The sequence below is a fragment of the Trichoderma virens genome (genome assembly GCF_000170995.1).
Source record: "Trichoderma virens Gv29-8 chromosome Unknown TRIVIscaffold_2, whole genome shotgun sequence".
NCBI classification, from domain to species: Eukaryota; Fungi; Ascomycota; class Sordariomycetes; order Hypocreales; family Hypocreaceae; genus Trichoderma; species Trichoderma virens.
In genome coordinates this window covers 1,419,031-1,436,796 of record NW_014013747.1, presented here as the reverse complement: position 1 = coordinate 1,436,796, position 17,766 = coordinate 1,419,031, and the positions used below count along the sequence as shown (strand labels likewise).

General features: G+C 51.7%; 4 protein-coding genes across 4 annotated transcripts; 2 read left to right on the top strand and 2 right to left on the bottom strand.

The window, feature by feature from the left end:
- Nucleotides 1-6,216: 6,216 nt before the first annotated feature.
- On the bottom strand, nucleotides 6,217-7,039 carry TRIVIDRAFT_63669 (uncharacterized protein; the record flags this gene model as incomplete). Its single annotated transcript, XM_014105447.1, has 3 exons — nucleotides 6,217-6,346; nucleotides 6,376-6,581; nucleotides 6,953-7,039. The coding sequence occupies 3 exons, from the start codon at nucleotides 7,037-7,039 to the stop codon at nucleotides 6,217-6,219; spliced, it is 423 nt and encodes a 140-aa protein (XP_013960922.1).
- A 2,147-nt stretch (nucleotides 7,040-9,186) lies between these two features.
- TRIVIDRAFT_36226 (uncharacterized protein) lies at nucleotides 9,187-10,991 on the top strand (the record flags this gene model as incomplete). Its single annotated transcript, XM_014105087.1, has 2 exons — nucleotides 9,187-9,881; nucleotides 9,950-10,991. The coding sequence occupies 2 exons, from the start codon at nucleotides 9,187-9,189 to the stop codon at nucleotides 10,989-10,991; spliced, it is 1,737 nt and encodes a 578-aa protein (XP_013960562.1).
- Nucleotides 10,992-11,121: 130 nt separating this feature from the next.
- TRIVIDRAFT_92071 (uncharacterized protein) lies at nucleotides 11,122-11,932 on the top strand (the record flags this gene model as incomplete). The annotated part of the gene is made up of 1 exon (XM_014105441.1): nucleotides 11,122-11,932. The coding sequence occupies one exon, from the start codon at nucleotides 11,690-11,692 to the stop codon at nucleotides 11,888-11,890; it is 201 nt and encodes a 66-aa protein (XP_013960916.1).
- A 1,416-nt stretch (nucleotides 11,933-13,348) lies between these two features.
- Nucleotides 13,349-16,238, bottom strand: TRIVIDRAFT_188685 (uncharacterized protein; the record flags this gene model as incomplete). Its single annotated transcript, XM_014105086.1, has 2 exons — nucleotides 13,349-15,980; nucleotides 16,036-16,238. 2 exons carry the CDS (start codon nucleotides 16,236-16,238, stop codon nucleotides 13,349-13,351), a joined length of 2,835 nt encoding a protein of 944 aa, XP_013960561.1.
- Nucleotides 16,239-17,766: the final 1,528 nt, after the last annotated feature.

Here is a 17,766-nt window from a genome sequence, read left to right as displayed (position 1 = left end):
ATTACGGCCCTCGATATTTTGACACCCCCCGTAAAGAAGCGCCTGGTCCGTCACTTTTCGCCACCGCCGGTTAGCTTCTGCAACCAGAAAAAGGTCCAGGGGACCACGTTCACCCAGGAATCACCACCACTCGCACGAAATGCCGGGTAAAGAAAAAAAAGCCACTGCCTTGTTGCGGTCTTTCAAAGGGGGCGCGGCCTTGGCTTTTTCCAGGCACGACGCCACATGAATCGATTCGTTGGATGCATTTTGATGGTAGTATTTTATGATTTAAAAAAACCGGGGATTGCCTACAGCACCGCCTAGTAGGAAGGTTGCCATTACTCGTGGACGTAGAAGTTCCCGAGAGAGCTCCTCCCCTTTCCCGAGAAAAATTCGCCTACAAGGCTGCTTTTTATTTTATTTTTTTTTATTTTTACTCAATGTAACCACGCAAGAAGAGGTGTGCATTCATCGAGTCTTGGCCACCTTGGGAAAAATTAAAAATAAAATAAAATAAAATAAAGTAAATAAGTAAGTAAGTAAATAAAAAAGGAGCGCAGGTCTCTTGACCATGAGCCAAGGCATCACCGAAAAGCTTGGTTTCGGCCCTCTCAATCAGGATTGGCGGCTTCACACCCCGGAGGCTCCCCGGCGCGTACATGTACTCGTACATACGGCTGCATATGGGATTACTGGTGCCAAGTGGTAGACAGACCGCATGCAGTCTTAGATAAGAGCTTCTGGAGGGGAGAAAAAAGAGTTTGGTTGTACGGAGGTCAGAGGTAGAGAGAAGCAGGTTTTGCTGCCTTTTTTCCCCTCGTAAACCGCCAAAGCCGCACGGATCAAGCCGCACGAGATAACAAGATAGTCTACCCCATGTGAATAATTCTTCTGAAGTAATCCTTTTGTTCCCCGATGGCGGTTATCTACGGAGCAAATGTCCTTCTGCACAACATGCAGCGGGCAGGGTGCGAGATAAGGTGCCGTGCCTAGCTCGCTACGAGGGCGAGATAGGGAACAAACACCCCGGATTTGCAAATAGTACAAGTACTGCACCGTCATGAATTTATTTCTCTGACCGGCTGCACAATGCAAGGGCTAATGTGCTTTGTGTACTCCGTAGCACATCTCCAAAGTGGCATTTCCTCTGCAGTGCAGCCGCCTGTCTCGTGGGCAGATGCAACGCACGGCAAGGCAAAATAAAAGTATCACATTTCGGTAGGTGACAATATGCTGTCAGAACGCCTGATATCAACGGAACCGACGCAGGGCCAAGGGGATGGAGAAAACTCTATTCGCCGAGTCAGCAATGAGAGAGCATCACTCCGCCTTGTGATTGACAAGCTTTCCTTTACTCGTACGAAACGGACATGTGGCCAAGCTAGGCACAGCCGCTCAAAGCAATATGGCATAGCGAGATGAGAAAAAGTAAATCTACAGTGACATGTCCAAATGGTGCTATTGGGCCTACTGCAGCTGGTATCACTTTTCAAGCCAGCCCACCCTGCCCCTTGTACAACAGGGGTCCGGTAACACAGAACCGAGATATGAGAAGTGATGCCGGTAACCCTTTGCTGGGTCGTCGACGTTATGACGGAGCCAAGGTAAAAATAGACTAATCAACCCTGAGGATGAAGGAAGAGGGAGAGAGGGAGAGAGATGAGAGAGACGAGAGTGAGAGTCAGGGATGTGCGATATACGAGCGCGTATACAGTACAGCTGGCAGTGTTCCGTATATCCGCGTTCTCTCTTGAATGAGGCGACGGAGCATCCAGGCCCAGATTAGCTTCGCATGACAGATGGCTGTACCTTGGAAGTGTGCGAGCCATTTTGAGGAGATGGTGTTGAAGCTGCGTGTGGTGTGGCCTCGTACTAAGTGTGTGCTATGCCCAATTGTGTCAGCAAACTTTGCTTTGCGGGTGAAGCGTACAGCTTTCAACTTGTTCCTATGCATGCCCCTCTAGCTCGACGAGGTTCGTCGGTGCTGGCAGTGGGGCAGGGAGGAGGCGGGTCAAGCAAGCAGACCGTGGCCCAGTCGTGATGCAGCAGGCATCCAGCTGTTGCGGGGAGGGTGTCTGTCGGCCTCGTAGCTGCAGGGTGATTTCCAACGTCTCGTCCGTTTAATGTTCCGGCAGAGGGCGTGGCAGTACATTCTTTCTTGCATCTCCGGGCACTCATACGCCCCTCCTTCCACGGACTCCGTACGCGGTAGAGTGCCATCCTGCGGGGCTGGATGGCATCGCTTATTGTCCAATTGCCCTTTCTTTCGACATCTGGCGGTTATCGATTCCTATATCCCGAAGGTAGCACCCATTGGTAGTAGTGGAATTGGTGATAATCCCGAGTAGAGGGGCAACTTTGAAGCTTATCGTTTGTCCTCAATGGATCGAGGTCTGCAGCAATGTCGGTAGCAACTGAATACATGTATCGGCAAGACCGGGAATCGTGGATGCAGTCATAGCTGGAATACCGAGCCAGAGGGCGAGATAAATTCAGCCCTCGGAACTTTTCCCAGTGAGGTGCAGAGTTGTATCGACCATCAAGTGTCTCGCCCGGCGGGGTCTCTTGGGTCAAGCGGCTACTGTACAGTATCCTGACTGCTGACTTGCTGACTTCAATTCCTCCGTCCGGGATGCTCCTTGAATTCTGCACCGTTTCGTCTTCGCCACCGCGCTATGGCTGCGGCTCAGTGACCCGGCATCCATCTTGGCCGCAGAAATATATTAAAAAAGAACGCAGCAACAGAACATTGACGCAATCCTACTCGGCTGCAGACTGGACCGTCCTTGAATCGTCGATTCGGGCAGCACTGGGGAGCAGCCGGGGGGCGTCGTGAATTGTGGGGAAGCAGGCTACGACCGCATTAACAGGGGGCCGCGTGCTAGCCATCCCACCACGATGCAGCTTGATAGGCCATTGAGGGTTGCGATGGTGACTTGGCCGTCCAGAGGTTGGCCCAAGCAGGGAAGCTCTGCGTAGCGTTTCCTGGCCGTACGATCCTGTCTCCAGGACGTGATTGGCTGGCCAAAGTTGGTAGCATCACCTTAGAGTGCCAATCAGATGAGAGCTGATATCCGGCTTCCAGTGGCTTCCTTGTAGCTACATATCTCTTGCATCACAATTAGGTCTTCTGCCGTTTGGAGATGGGATCTCTGAGTCAAAGCAGAGTCCACGCAGACAAATCATCTCGAGGCTAAGACGTGAGAAGGTTAACGGATGGCGAGGGGAAAAGCTTGTCTGAGCTGGTCCTGTACTGTACAACTTCTTGGCCTGACTGAAGCAAAAAGTCGTCAATGTCATGGGTGCTGTGTCATTCAGGTACTAGTGCACCTTGAAGGTTAAGATCACCGCCCCTGCAAAGCATAATATATGAAGATGGTCCCTAGGTCGCAGTATTTCGTTTCGATAGCCGCAACAATTGCGCTGAAAAGTCATATTAGGGGCTGGGATTCTGGTGTAGAAGCAGCCATACCATTCTAATCCAAGTTGCCGCCTGGATATTCAGGCCAATGGGCCGTTCTGGTCGCGATCATGACGCTCTTTCCTCTATGAGCTGGCGAACCTTGGTTGTCGGTTGCGCTCATGTACAGCTGCAATGCGGACTTATACCACTTGAGTTCATATTACCAAATGCATATACTAACCTTGAGCATATAGCATATCAATGCATTACAAACATGTCAGAAAATAGACAAACTCTACGAGAGGTAATCGTTCGTTTGGTACCCGAGACATGCAGCTCAAACATGTTTGCGGGATACACCAGTGTGATCAGCAAATACCCGCTAGTCCTTCGATCGGTCCATGTAGAGATGGGTCTTTCAGAACAGGGGTCTGTTCCCAACCCAGAAATTCAGGTTCTTCAGCCACAGAGTACGAAGATCCTCCACACGCCGTCGATCATTGAGATACAACAGGCGCAGCTAGTGTCTAGAAAAAGGGTCATGCGCGGGAGCCAATGGGTCCAGATAGATGAGCCAAGATAGATACGAATCTGCTCATGTTGCAGTACTTGTACATGCAGTGCGCACTGCCTCTCGCAGATCTTGTTAGATGTACTGTACGGAGTACATTGCAATAAACACATCACCAATTGAGAGCTCCATATCATATTGGCCAGAAATCATCAGTCTCTATCATTAACGTGGGCATGAGGAAAATCCTGCAGCGGAGGAATCATTCCGGGTATTCTTTTAACCTTTGATTTCTCCACTGTATTTCTGCCAGTTTGAGCAGCATCTTTCGTTTGAAAGCTGCCAGGTTAATAATAATAGAAAGGAAGCGAAACCATGATAAAGCCACAGGCCGCTATGGCGCTCTTGTGTGTTCTGGACGCAAGCGGGAGAACTCGGAAGGCTACGAGCGGCCCTGATGGGTGGCAAATGTTGGCCGAAGCCTCAATCTTTCGAGAGCAGCAGAGAAGAAGGGGGCACTGCCAAAGCAGACGGCAATTGATTGCGTGGACAATTCTGAAATACCCGTTCACGTTAATATGATCCAATCAGGAAAAGAACGTGCCTTCGTTGGCTCTTCTTAGACAACTTCCAAGGGCCGGCAGAGCTCCCGCAGCACGGACGGGCTTCAACAAACTTTGCGCCAGTTGCTCTCCTGCATAAGGCTCTCTACAAGTAGGTCTCAGGTTCAGTCGAGGCCGGGGAATATTGATTCTGTTTCTTCCCTAAAAGCCCTACCAACTTAGCGTGCTCCAGCTTTTTCCAATCCCAATCAATCTGGAGATTCTGGCTAAGGGAACCTGGAGATTAGCACTGATTAGCACTGATAATGGAGCTCGGGGATGGAGCGCAAAAATACGGAGCTTGCTCGCGTTTGTCCGCATAAGCGTGGGCAGCGATGCTAGTACCCGCAATCGTCAACGGCGGTGCGCATTGTGGGTAATGGGAAATGCTCAAAATCTTGGTGGTTTAACGCCATGCCCAGCCTTTTCCCCGAAAACCCCCCTTTGCACAGCAGCGGTTCTAGAGGCCCGAAGGAACAATGTTCGGTTACGGCGATTCCATTGATCCACGGGCGATCATGATTGCCTCGGCCAGTTACCAAAGCCAGCCGCCACCACCGGCCGGCTGGATGGCGAATTGCTACTCAGGTCCAACAGTCAGCCAACCAGCCAACCATGGCTTTCCGTTCTTAGTTATTTTCAGGTCCGGCCCGCTGTTATTGGGTCCCCTCGCCCATCAGGATGACCAGGGGGCAAAAGTAGTCAGATCTAGCGAGAGCATAAAGGAAGCAGAAAAAAATTTCCACTCCCTTGTCATGCAAAGCAAAGGCTCGTATCTCCCTTGGAGCCCAATGGCCGAGTGAGATATAATACGGGTATGGTATGTTGACTGCGTACACGTACCTGTACTCTGTACTGTACTCCGTGCGGGAACAGGGGCAGCTTGGGTGACTTAGCATCGGCCAATTTCTCTTGTCCAAGGCTGAGCTCTACCTTTTCTACAAAGTCCAAGTTAGCAATAGTTGCCTGTAGCCACACACGGCCCCGTTCCGTCATCCTCTCCCAAGCATTGGCTGCAGACGGTACTCCGTAGAGAGCAGGGATAGGGATAGAATTTTTTCTCTCTCTCTTTCTTCTCCCGCCCCAGTCCCACCTCCGGATGGCCCCAGGCCGCCGCAATGTCAAATACTGGAGCTCCAAGAGGCGGGAAATCAAGAGAAAACCACACTGCTAAGGCTAGGTCTCGACTCTTTGATCAGCGCTGACGGCCTCCGCCTAGTTGCAATGTCCATCCTCGTCCACGCCATGTGGCAGGCAATCAATCGTCCGGCCCCCTCAGACGATTCAGAGAGCAATTCCGATCTAACCAAGGCTTACCGGTCCGACCTCGAATCGGTGTTTTCAGATTGAACTTTGTGTCTTGCTTTTATCTGGCGGTGTATGTTGGACTGTCTCGAGAAAGTGACTTCGGCCAGTGCCGTTATCCTGCGTGCCGTGCTTGTACGAGTACATCAGCCACTGGCTCTGCTAGCCGCTGTCTTCTTATCTGCGACATCCGTGGCACTCGCAAGGGCTTACTGGTACCAGACATTGCAGTGGCCATGGGTGATTTTTTGAATTTCCTCTGCAGCTTTGCATTTGGAGCAGGGCGACGATAAGGGCCGTTGGCAAGCAGCTGACTCCATTCCTGGGCGAGCACCAAAGGGCGGCGAAAAATCCGACGTGACATGGTATGGTACCGCGAAATTCATTAAATGAGTTCAAGTTGAGCTTAGATTTTAGGGCGCCCTGACCGAGGCACCGGGCCCTAAGCGGAACTCTGACCTTGGGATTCGGTCAAATTTCGTGCCTGCATTCTTGTGACCTGTCGCGCTCTCTCTTGTGTTGTTGTGCCGCTTCTTCTTCTTCCTGGTACTTTGTACACGTATACAGCATACCTGGTATAGTAGTAGGTAGTCTGGTTCAGCGGTGAAACGATGCAGATCGCCAATCGCACTCGCAGCAAGCGAGCCGAAGCTGCTTGCATACAGGTCGCCACGGCATGGAGCTCTGGATAGGTACATGTACGAGTACCGGCTACGGCTCGGCGTGCTTGAGTCAACAGCCCTTGTGTGATACTCCACAGAGCAGCAGTAATAGTCCACTAGAGGTAGTCGTAGTAGTAGTACGAGTTGTTGCTCATGCCCTTCCGAGCGCTTATATGGATGGTTACCAAGGGCCAGGTATTATTAGTTCAGTGCTCGTGCATATCAAACGCGCGGGTTTGGATATGGAAGAAGCAAATGTTGCACCCCAGTAGAGCCTATCAGACTGGTCCAGGTCCGGACGAGACATGAGAAAAGCAGCCGCCGGCTTCGTCTGTGCCAAGCAGACCGAAGTTGGCCTGGTTGCATCGGCCGTCGGTGGCTCTCAGTCGTGCTCGCACCTCATCGGCATCGGCATGAAGCAATTCAATTGCATGCCTGCGTCTGACTGCCTTGCCAATCTCTGGATCAGGAAATGGACTCGAGATACCATTGATACCACGGCCATGGACGACCAGAAACGGACAGGCGGAGCGTTCTCAAGGCATTGCGTGCCCGCATGAGGTGACATGGCCATGGCGACAGCTGCTCGGGTGATTATCAAGACCCGGTGACTGAGCTGTGACGAGGTTTGCATGCTCTCGTATGTGCTGTATGTAGCATGTAGTATACTGCAGCCGCAATAAAGGAGCAGGTCATATGGCACTCGGTTTCAATATACATGCCGCGCATGCATCCAGACGAGCGTCCAAGTCCGCGCTGGGTACTTTGGATGCGTCTATATTAAGTCCTGACCGGGTCTATCGAGCACTGAGCCGCGAGATTGGTCGCTGCACCGGACGAAGCACGACTCGCAGGTACATGGCCGGGCAGCGTCCAGTCGCGTTGCGAGCAGGTACACCCTCCAGCAGTGCCGCTGCAGTTTTGGGCTGGGTCTAATCGATACAACATGCCGATGCAGACATGGATGGGCCCAAGAATTTTTAGTTTCCATCCCAGCCCATTAGTAGCAGTAGTAGCAGTAGCAGTAGTAGCAGTATTCCATCCATCCATACCCATATCAATGGCATCCATTGAAGCTATGTTGCCTGCTACTACGCACAAGCCCGCCGTCGTGTGCCGTACACCACATCTGAGTCCCGTACAGTACCAGGGTCGGCTAGCTAGCCCAACACCCATACCTTGGGCTGGCATGATTATGTGCCTTTGCATGCTTCTTCGCTTGTCGTCAGAGCCCCGAGCCCTGACGAATCCCTCTCGCGTATCCTCCGTCACCACAGTACCTGGCGCCGCATACCTCAACCCGCCCAGGGCGCCGTATCTGTACTTGGCCAGCACCCCCACCTGGCGCTTCCCCTCTCCCGCTGGGCTCTGAAACCTGAGGCTACGAGGATGCTAAACTCTGGTATGGCGTCTTGGTGGCTTGGGTGTGGAGGCTGCCCTTCTGGAACTCGTGCTAGTGGCCCGCGCAACAGCCATCCGGATTCCGTGAACAGAAGAAACTAGCACTGGTCTAGACAGGCACAGTGCCGTCCAAGTACCTGTACTCGCGCTCCACCCTTTGCAGCGGCGAACCCGCACAGAGAGGCAAAACAAGACCAGAGAGAAAAATATGACTGGTGACTGGTAGTGCACCCGTGCGGCAGGCTGGAAGTCAAAAAACCCATCGAGACCAGGGTTGATAACTGTGCGTGCACAGGTTCAGGTACTCGTGCGTACCCTCGAGCGAACCTGAACCCTGCTGGTCTGGTCTGGCTCCGGCTCTTCCACTGCAGGAGCCCAATTACAATTACAGTAGCGACCCTCCAGCGCTGCTGCAGGCGTCCAGGCTCTGCGAATCCAAAGTCCACAGCACTAATGCTAGCCCAGCACCAGCACCATCCCGCCGGGCCTCCATTTCCTGCCTTTGCCGTCAACCACTTATTACGCCTCCGGCTCCCCAGTTGCGATCCGCTTTCTGTCGTTGTCTGTTGTTCTTTGCACTGCGTGATTCCCCCCAATTGTGCTAGGCCCGACTTCTCTTGACTCTTGCTCTCACTTCCCTCACTCTCTCTTCTCTTCTCTTTTCCTTCTCCTTCCTCCCGCTCTGTCCGTCCGTCCGTCTGTTCGTCTGTCTGGTGCCTTGTTCTCTGCCCGTCCTCTTGAGCCGACTCTCGTTTCACCACTGCGGCTGCTACCCTCGCTCCACCCCAGACTCTTTAGTCGCCTCCAATTTCAACTGCTCCAGAACGCTGCGCCGGAACCCACAGCCGTTCGGCATCTCCTGGCATCAGTCATCAGCCATCAGTCAGTCACCTGGTCGAATAATTTGCCGGCACTGCCTTTGGGCTCGCATTTCCCTTTTTCTCGTCGCTCGTGCCGTCTTCTAGGCTTCTTCCTCTTTCAATTGCACTCCCATTGCTGGTGGCCCGTTTCCTTTTTGTGCTTGGCCAGGAACAGAACCGAGCCCGGGCTCTCTAGACTGTTTTGCGTGTTTTGTGTGGGTTGCGCAGGTGACCTGAAAATTGGCTGCCGCTACCGACCGAACCTGCAGCGCTGACGGCATCAATCTCGTCCTCTTATTCGTCCACACTTACACCACTCGATCCGGTCACTCAACAAACAGCCCTCGGTGGATGCTGAAGTACTCGTGCTTCTCATGGTTTTCTGATTCATAAAGAGAGCTTTCTAGTGCTAGCAAGCCGAACCGCGCACGCACACCGTCTCCTTGTTCGGGAATCCAGCATGGCAGCCGTCCTTTCCAGTGAAGACAGTTTCTTCTCATCCGCTCCGATGCGGCGCTCACACTCCCAGTCCAACCTTGGCGGTTCATTGTCATATCACCACATGGCCGACCTGTCGAATCCCTACGCACATCCCCCCAACAAGTCCTTCTCCGACTCTGACCACTCGTCGGCGCCTTCGTCTCCTCGCACTGCCCACATCGAATCCGCAGACGTCTCCTACAATTCCACCCCATCCAGCAACCTCTCCATCGCCTCCGATTATGAGGAGACCTTGTCTATAGACGAGTCTCCCGAGGACCACTTCGGCCTGCCGCCTTTTACCGCTGACAAGCTGTATCTGCACCCGCAGATCCATCCAGATGACAATCTGGAGCCGCCCCCGAGTCCTCGCACCGGTGACTCTTACACTGTCTCGCCTGCCGAACATGACAGCTCCGTCAGCACCTCACGGCCCGACAGCCCCGAACTCAGTGACCATGCCGAAGATGACACGGCTATTGCAAGCAAACCATCTCGACAAGTGGACTATCTCTCCCACGATTGGAGAGAAGAGGATATCTGGTCCTCGTGGAGGTACATAATATCCAAGAGGGGAGAGTTCCCCAACAGCGCCAGGCTGGAGAATGCGTCTTGGAGAACCTGGATGAAGGCCAAGAACAACCTAAAAACGATCTCGCCCGAGACGCTCAACTGGTATGTCTCGTGTAGCTATTCTATTTCCATTGTTTACAGAAAAATGGGTGCTGATACTCCATATCTAGGCTAAAAGATTACGACGTCACTTGGCTTTACGGCCCCCTTCAATCGGGGAAACGCAACATGTCTGCTAACAAGACCGGGCCGTCCAGTGTGTCATTATCAAAATCAAGCTCTCTTGTCAATTTGAACAAGAAAACCATCCTCAAGAAGAGAAGCATGTCGGAGATCCTGCTCCAGAGGTCGCTATCGACTTCTTCGCTTCTCAAGCAGGCTGCTGCGGCCGTTCACGCACAGGAGTATCGAAGAAGTGCACTACGACCCAGCCTAGGGCGGGCAAACACAGACTACGTCTCACTCTCATTTTCCTCCAGGCGGATGAGCCACGAAAACAGCAGCGCGTGGGCTACGTCTACAGAATCGTCGAGCATCACATCGCCTTGTACCGAGCGCAGGCATATTCACTTTAACGAGCAGGTAGAGCAGTGCATTGCCGTCGATGTCAAAGGCGACGATGATGATGATGTCGACATGGACATGGACATGTATGGTGACGAGAGCGACTCGGATGATGGAGTCATGATGAAGCGAGTTAGATCAAAACGACGCCCATTGACAAAGCATCGCGCTCAGAAGAAGGCTTCTATTGCCGAGGGCAAGATCATTGCCATGCTTCCATCGACAACCCTCAAATACCAGGAAGACAGTCCAGATTCCCAGGACTCGGCTATGAAGCACAGCACCGGCGCCCGCAGCCCCCTGCTATCCCCCTCATCCTCACAGGAAACCCTTCGTCCCTCCAAACCATCTGGCGGGTTCTTCTTTGACAAAGATGAAGAAGAGCTAGATGCAACCATTCAGAGCCCCAGCGCTGGCTGGCTCTCTCCACCGTCTGACTCTGGTGCCGGTGGATTGAAGAGGTCAACATCTTCAAACAGTCTTCTTGATGAGCCAGAGGGCATGCGTCGAACTCCATCCGGCATGTTCATGCCATGCGACGAGACCGAGACATCATCCGGGGAGGGCATCTTCGGCCGGGTAATTGACACCGTCAACACCGCCCGCGACATTGCCCATGTCATTTGGAATGTTGGGTGGCGAAAGTAGTCGGGGGCGGACTAGGACTCGATTCAATTGGCGGTTGGTGGACTCTCACTCTCACGATGCCACGGGCAGCAGAATGATCCAAGCGTCCGGCTGGACTTTGAGCGCCCAGGCAAACAAATCATTCGACCAGCGCCAACAAGCGACCCGAAATCCGGGGTACCTGTGTCACATTACGTTGATTTGCGTCTGACACCAGCCACGTCCGTTTGGCTGGCCTATACATTACATAATTTCCTTGGACCAATTAAGCCCCGCGTGGGACTTGACGCTTTTTCTTTTTTTTTGTTGAGCTGGGGCGCTGCGACTAAGGCTTGGTCTTGAGTCCGGCGTCATCGGGAGGCGAAAGCACGACGACACTGAATGGCAATCTTCTCAATGTGGACACGGAGATGTCACGAGATGCTGTTTTGGTGGTCGGGTGACTTCTCACCTTGGCCGCCTAATTTCCTTCACTAACCAATTTTTTTCTCTGCTTCAACGAGTGCTGGGGGTATCCCGGCTATACGACGGCTTATGACACTGTCTCTGTACTTCTGTCTCTTTTCTTTATCCTTTCTGTCGACGCGAAAAGAGTGTTATTGGTTTTCTTATCACTTTCTCCCTTTTTGGATTGCAATTATATCAAAATTCATGGGCGGCTCAAAGGATTTTTGTTTTCATGCCTGAGAATAGGCTTTTTGTTTGCATGCCAAAAAAATATGTGGTTTCTGTCTGTTTTTTTGTTCCTATTTAGTTTTCAGTTTGTCCTTTTTTTTCATTGCGCTAAAATTTGTTGTAAAAGGGGGATGAGAGTGGATAATTGGCTAAGATTTGGGCAAATAGGCATGGAATGGTTTTTACGAGATGGAAAACGGGATCGAATCTGGGCTGAAGTAGAAGGATGCGTCGTTTGTACATAGGAATACACAGCACAAGCAAACGAAATACAAGATAAAACATGGAATAAAAGAGGCTTGAATAATACAAAGTGCACAAGATCGCAGAGCGGTACTTGGTAGTAGTGTACTGTTTGGTACTTACAGCCTGAGCAGGTACTGTTACTTAGGTCACTATGGGTACTACTGATGGGGAATGCTCTCCGCTCTCTCGGGGTGGATTATAATAGTCGAGTCTTGGTCTATGCTAATGGGGCTGGCTATACGGATTAGTATCATACATGCGAATCCAAAGATGAGGATACGTAAAATCAATGCCTTGATGACTACTAACTCCGTACCTACCCAGCGAAGCAAATTGGAAACACTTGGCCTAGTTCCAGCGGGGAGAAGCCGGTCCATCTCCACCTTTGCTTTTACACAGGAGCCTTGGCCAGGGTGAAGTACATTAGCAGCATCGAGGAAGAAGAAAGAAAAAAATAACGTCATGTCTCGACGTGGCAGGATGAACAAAGCCGGGGAGTCAGAAAGGGGTCAAAGGTGAGCGGGCAAGCTGGTGATTGGTTGTAAGAAAAATATTCTTTTTTCGTTATTTCGGTTTTTTTCATTCGTCTATGAGTGGCCGCGTCATCTGCGCTATGGATATGCAGTCAGGAAAGTGGTTTCTCGTTTGGATGCTATTCGTACAGAGAGAGGATGGTGGTATATGGTACAATTTTTTTTGGGCAACTGGGGGGGCATATGTACGCCGGTAAACATGAGGAGTATGTGTAGGTACATGAAGGATGTATGCGTGCCATTTTCTTCATCAGATGCAGAGTAGTAAATGGTGTTGCTGCAGAGTCCCCACAGCAGCAATGCAGAGTACAGTAGAGACACCGAGGAGGTGGCAACTGGGCAGCAAAAATAAATAAATAAACAAATAAAAAACAAAACGATGTAGCACTCCCTTGCATGCAGGATGTCGGTGTTTAGGCGCCTGAATGCGGGAGCGAAGAGGCGTATCCAGGCAATCTGCTCCCAACAAAAGAACCCCCCTGGGGAGTGGAGCCCCCTGTCAGATGTAGCCAAAGTCTGGGGTAATTCATACATGTGCGGGGAGAAGGGAAATAGCCCCAGGCCAACCAGAGGCTGCCAGCGTCTGTAGGGCGAAGGGGGTAGGGAGGGAGGGGCCAAAAGCCAGAAGAAAAGGGGGTTGCATATGCACCTGTGCGGTGCATTGGGTTGAAGACACCTCAGGCGTGATGCGGGCTTGCATGGCATGGTTGCTGCACGCCTCGTACTCTGTAACAGCGGGCACACGCAAGCTTTCGTTTGTTTTGTCTCCACTGGGCAAAACCCGGTGAATAGGCAGGTTGTCGACAAGGCGTGCTGCCAGCATTGCATGGTCGCTGCTTGGTTCAGAGGCACAGTATTATTGACTGCTCCAATAGCCTCAAAGCATTATACGAGTACTGCCGCAGGTCTAGGCCGAGCGAGCGCTCACGTTAGAGCTGACGTCGATGAAACCTCGCCGGTATTACGGCCGAGATACTGCAGGGCCTTGACGAGGATACGCCGAGAGTGTACATTGATATCCGCAATCTCGACTTCGAACTGGTCTCCGACCTTGACGTCTTTGATCAGGGCCTTCTGGTTCAGACCCTCAATGTCCATCACCGCATGCAGATCAAAGAAATCCACCCTGCCAATGCAGCCCTGTCGCCAGCGTGAGCCGACGGTAAACCGGAGCTTGCGAGGAGCCGTCTTCTCGAAGCGCCATGCACGGACAAGGGCGATGAGGATCCACTCGAGGATGCCTCGGGAGACCGTGCGAGCCATCTTCTCGCGCACCTGTAGCAGTGGAAGGGTCGTCGCAAGCTGGGTAGAAGAAAAGGGAAGAATATCGTCCAGGTTGTCGGTGCTGGGATCAATGGTTCGCTGAGTGGTCCGCTCGTGTTGCAAGGCAGCGTGGATCTGCCAGTGGACGAGCAGATCGGAGAAGCGGCGCAGCGGCGACGTAGCTTTGGCATACATATCCAGCCCAAGAAGGAAGTATGAGCCAGGTTGACTCGATATCTCGATTCCACCGGTATGCCGCATCATTTCTTGCCGCTGGCTGCCACTTGGCTCGATCCCCCTACGGATCAGAGGGTAAATCTCCTTCGTAGCATAATCGAATACCTTTTTCCCACCATGCCTGAACTTGATGTCCCTCCGGTAGGGGATGGGGATGCCTCGAGATGAGCACCAGCGTGCCGCGATTTCACCGGCCAGAACCATGGTGTTGGAGACGACAGAACAGCCTGTCGATGTCTCATAGGCAGCCTTGATGTACGGATCAGCAGGCAAAACCTTGGATTTGTCTGCTGCATCGGGTGTATCACGAAATGATACAGAGACGGAGGGCCTCGGGAAGAAGTATGGCCACGCCCCCTTTTCGAGACGCTTCTTCTTAATGGCTTCGGCGAGTTGATATAACAATAACAAATCCTCTTTGCTGGACGCATCCAAGTCCTGAGAGGCAGTCATCGGGCGGTTTAACTTGGGCTCCCCGTTTCCTTCAAGAGTTCCGACGGTTAGGCTATAGTTGGGGACTGGTGGTGGTGCTGGCTCGTTGCAAAACTGGGATACATCTTCGGGATCCAAGTAGACGACTTTTTCGAGTTTGCTGGGTTCGACCTTGAAATCCAGCAACTCGCCAGATCTATTGACTTTGGCACTGAAAGTTAATGCCGGGCTACCTGGCTTGAGTGAAAACTGGCCAACGAGGCCGTCGGAGGCATAGTCCTTGGCATCATCCTCTTCTCCCAAGCTGGATGGAAGCATAGCTTGAAAGTGCCCAGGCAGGTAAATGTTCTCTGGAATCAGCTCCATGTACTTGCACAGGTCAGAGTTTGGCTTGATACTGGAGGCGGGATCTGCCGCGTGAACATGAAGCCAGAATTCGTCTGGGGTTTCCGTGCGTTCCACCGAGATACCGTCGTCAATGACAATAGTCGACACGGCGTCGATGCAGAATATTGTAGATTGCGTATGCTCTCGTCTGAATCCCGCTGCAATGTCTGGTCGCTTGGATTCTCCAATGTCTTTGGGAATCTCTCGCTCTAAACCACCACCCCTAGCTATTGTGACATCTGGAAACCGCACTTTGTAACGTGACGGGACTTCCCAAGGAGGGATCATGCCAATTTCTTGTAAAAACGTCCAGGCCGTGCTCTGGTCGAGAACAGCGTCGTCGTATAGTTGGAGAGCGCGGAGGATCAAGGCGCCGTGACCATGAAACTTCGATCCAGGCTCAAATAGATCGTAACTCGCCCACCATTCCAGGAACGCAATGATATCCTTGCTAGAATAGGACCATTCTGGCTGCGGCAACTGCACACCATCTGCAGGTGTGAGGATGCCATGGGGTGTCCACTGTCGCTTCGAGCGACTGGCCAAAACTATCTTGCGTGCCTGATTGATGAACTTGCCTAGTAAAGTCTCCTCCAGCTCATCAGGTTTGGGCGGTCTTAGGCGTTTCCCACTGGTTTCTGCGTAGTCACGAACCATGGCAACAACTTTATTGATGGTATTCGCATGGGACTGGGGGAAGATTTCGAATAAATGATCTCGGCGATGGCAATCGCTGGTAGGGCTCAGTGGTCGAAACCCAATCTCATTCTGATAGAGGGCTGAGTGGACGGCATAGAGGGCAAAGGGGGGAAAGCGGCCATCTACTTTGAGAGATTCCGGGAGTAATACATCGGCAATTTCGAAGAGGCTAAGATAGCTGACTTGCCGTCGAGTTGACAGAAAATTGCGGACTGCGTCCATTCTCTCGAGGTGGTTCTGATAAACTGCATCTGCTTTGAATCTGAAATCAACCATCTTCTGGATAAGCTGAGCGCCGTCATCTCTGGAAGGACCCTTTTCGTTGCGACGAAGGTCCTCAAACACTTCAGGAGACCCGCTCTTGGGCATGTTGGCCAGTACAGGTGCCAATTCTTCCTTGCTCACGAACTTGGCAACCGTGAATAGAGGCGAGTATCCCATGCTGGTTAGCCATCTGCCGTTGGAAGCATAGAAATGGTTCCTCTCTCCAAAATACCCCAGATAGATTGCAAAGAGAGGTACTCGCGAGCCAGTTTGCCTGTATCCCATGTTAACAAGCATTCATCACTAGAATGGGCTTGTTGGTTCCTCACTTTAGTTCGACGAGATCGCCAGGCTGCCTGGAACTCACGCCAACAGCAGCGGCCTCTGGTTCGTCATCGCCCACGTCCTCTTCAAACTCATCCGTCATTCCGGTCTGACTAGGCCGCAGTTGGTCCATCTCGGACGACCCTGTTGATTGAGTTCGACTCAGGTGGTTTGAGACGCTTCCATATAGGATCATATCTGGAGGCATGCTATCCGGGTTGTTTTGTCCGTTCTTGGCAGTCCATAATTGCAGTCGCTTGCGGATTGGCAAGTAGCTGAAATCCTCATCTGCCAATTTCTGAGCAGCAGATTTCGGTACATAGGTTTGTCCATATTTTGTCTGTGAATGGGGTTGGCTGCTTGTGCTCTCCCAGCGCTACATATTCTGTGTAAGTTGGAGCTTCATGCTGGGTCGGCCAAGGTGAAACTCACTCTCTGAAGCCCCAGAAGAGCAGTCTTTGTACTACCAACGGAATGGACGTTATTCAACCTATCTGTAATGAGACGGCCATGGCTGTGCGACAAATATTGCCGGTAAACAGACTGACAACCCGGCCGGGGCAGCATGACGGGCATATGCTACCACATATAAAAACACTCGACAGCGAATTTTTCTAGCCTTATCTGATCTCTCATGGAGGTGTGGCGTCGAGATGCTGCTGGGAGTGGCGTGGCAAGGTCACGTGGCACTGTGGTGAAGTGTGGCTTGACAGATCCCAGCGCCTGTCCAAACTACTTAACTAGGGGTTGATGGAGATAAATTGCAAGTATCAAGCTTATCGAAGCTGTACAGGGTTTCTGAAGCAAATTGAGCAATTAGACTTTTTGATACTAATATTCGTGATGTCATGCAAATGGTTGTTGATTTTTTAGAGCGGTATACTCAATTGGGGGTTATTATGGGGGAGCAGTGATGCTGGACGCCTTGCTGCAAAGCATTAAAGGAATACGAGGTGCTGGACTGTCTCATGTTGTACAGCATGATCACCTCAGCAACTAAAGAACAATGCCTGGCACGTTGCATACTGTAAGCTGCCCAAGGTAGCATCGCTACGAGTTATTTGCATTTCTTGACTCTATTTCTCTCCACCCGAGTGATTGAGTTGATACCTAGGTACCTATCTACTTGTAGCAGTCCATATATATAGAATATATAGGTGCCTACCTATGCATCGATATTCACACAGCTGTACTGCACATAGACATTGCTGCTATATTTAAACGAGTCTGCGACACCACGGGAGAAAACTAGATTCTTACCGTTCGTGCAGATCCCCCGATTTGTGCAGCGTCTTTCCTTGGGCAGGGTGCGGACGTCCCTTGATTCAGTCTAAGAATGGCTACATCCCTCCGAAGGCTACAGGGTCCGGAAAGAGTGCGAAGGGGGGACAAGACAAAAAAAATAAAGTTGAACATGAAAATGAAAATGAGAGAAAAAAAAAAAGACCTCGCTTACCAACCGAATTCAGCGCACAAATCTTCTCGTGGCAATACCTCGTAATCCTCCGTACTTGAAAAGCACATGCACTCGGTCCATCATTTTTCCCTCCTTGCTCCGTACACATGCAGGTATTCATCTGCACTCCTGAACAGGCGCAGTCTCGGGTCCAATCCAAGAGATGCAGAAAGATGAATGCTACTCCGTACTCTCGCGCCAGCAGCGTTAACGACTTTCCTCATCTGGGGGCCGTTTTGGAAAATCAGCGGTCTGTTACGGCTACTCGTACAAACAGCAC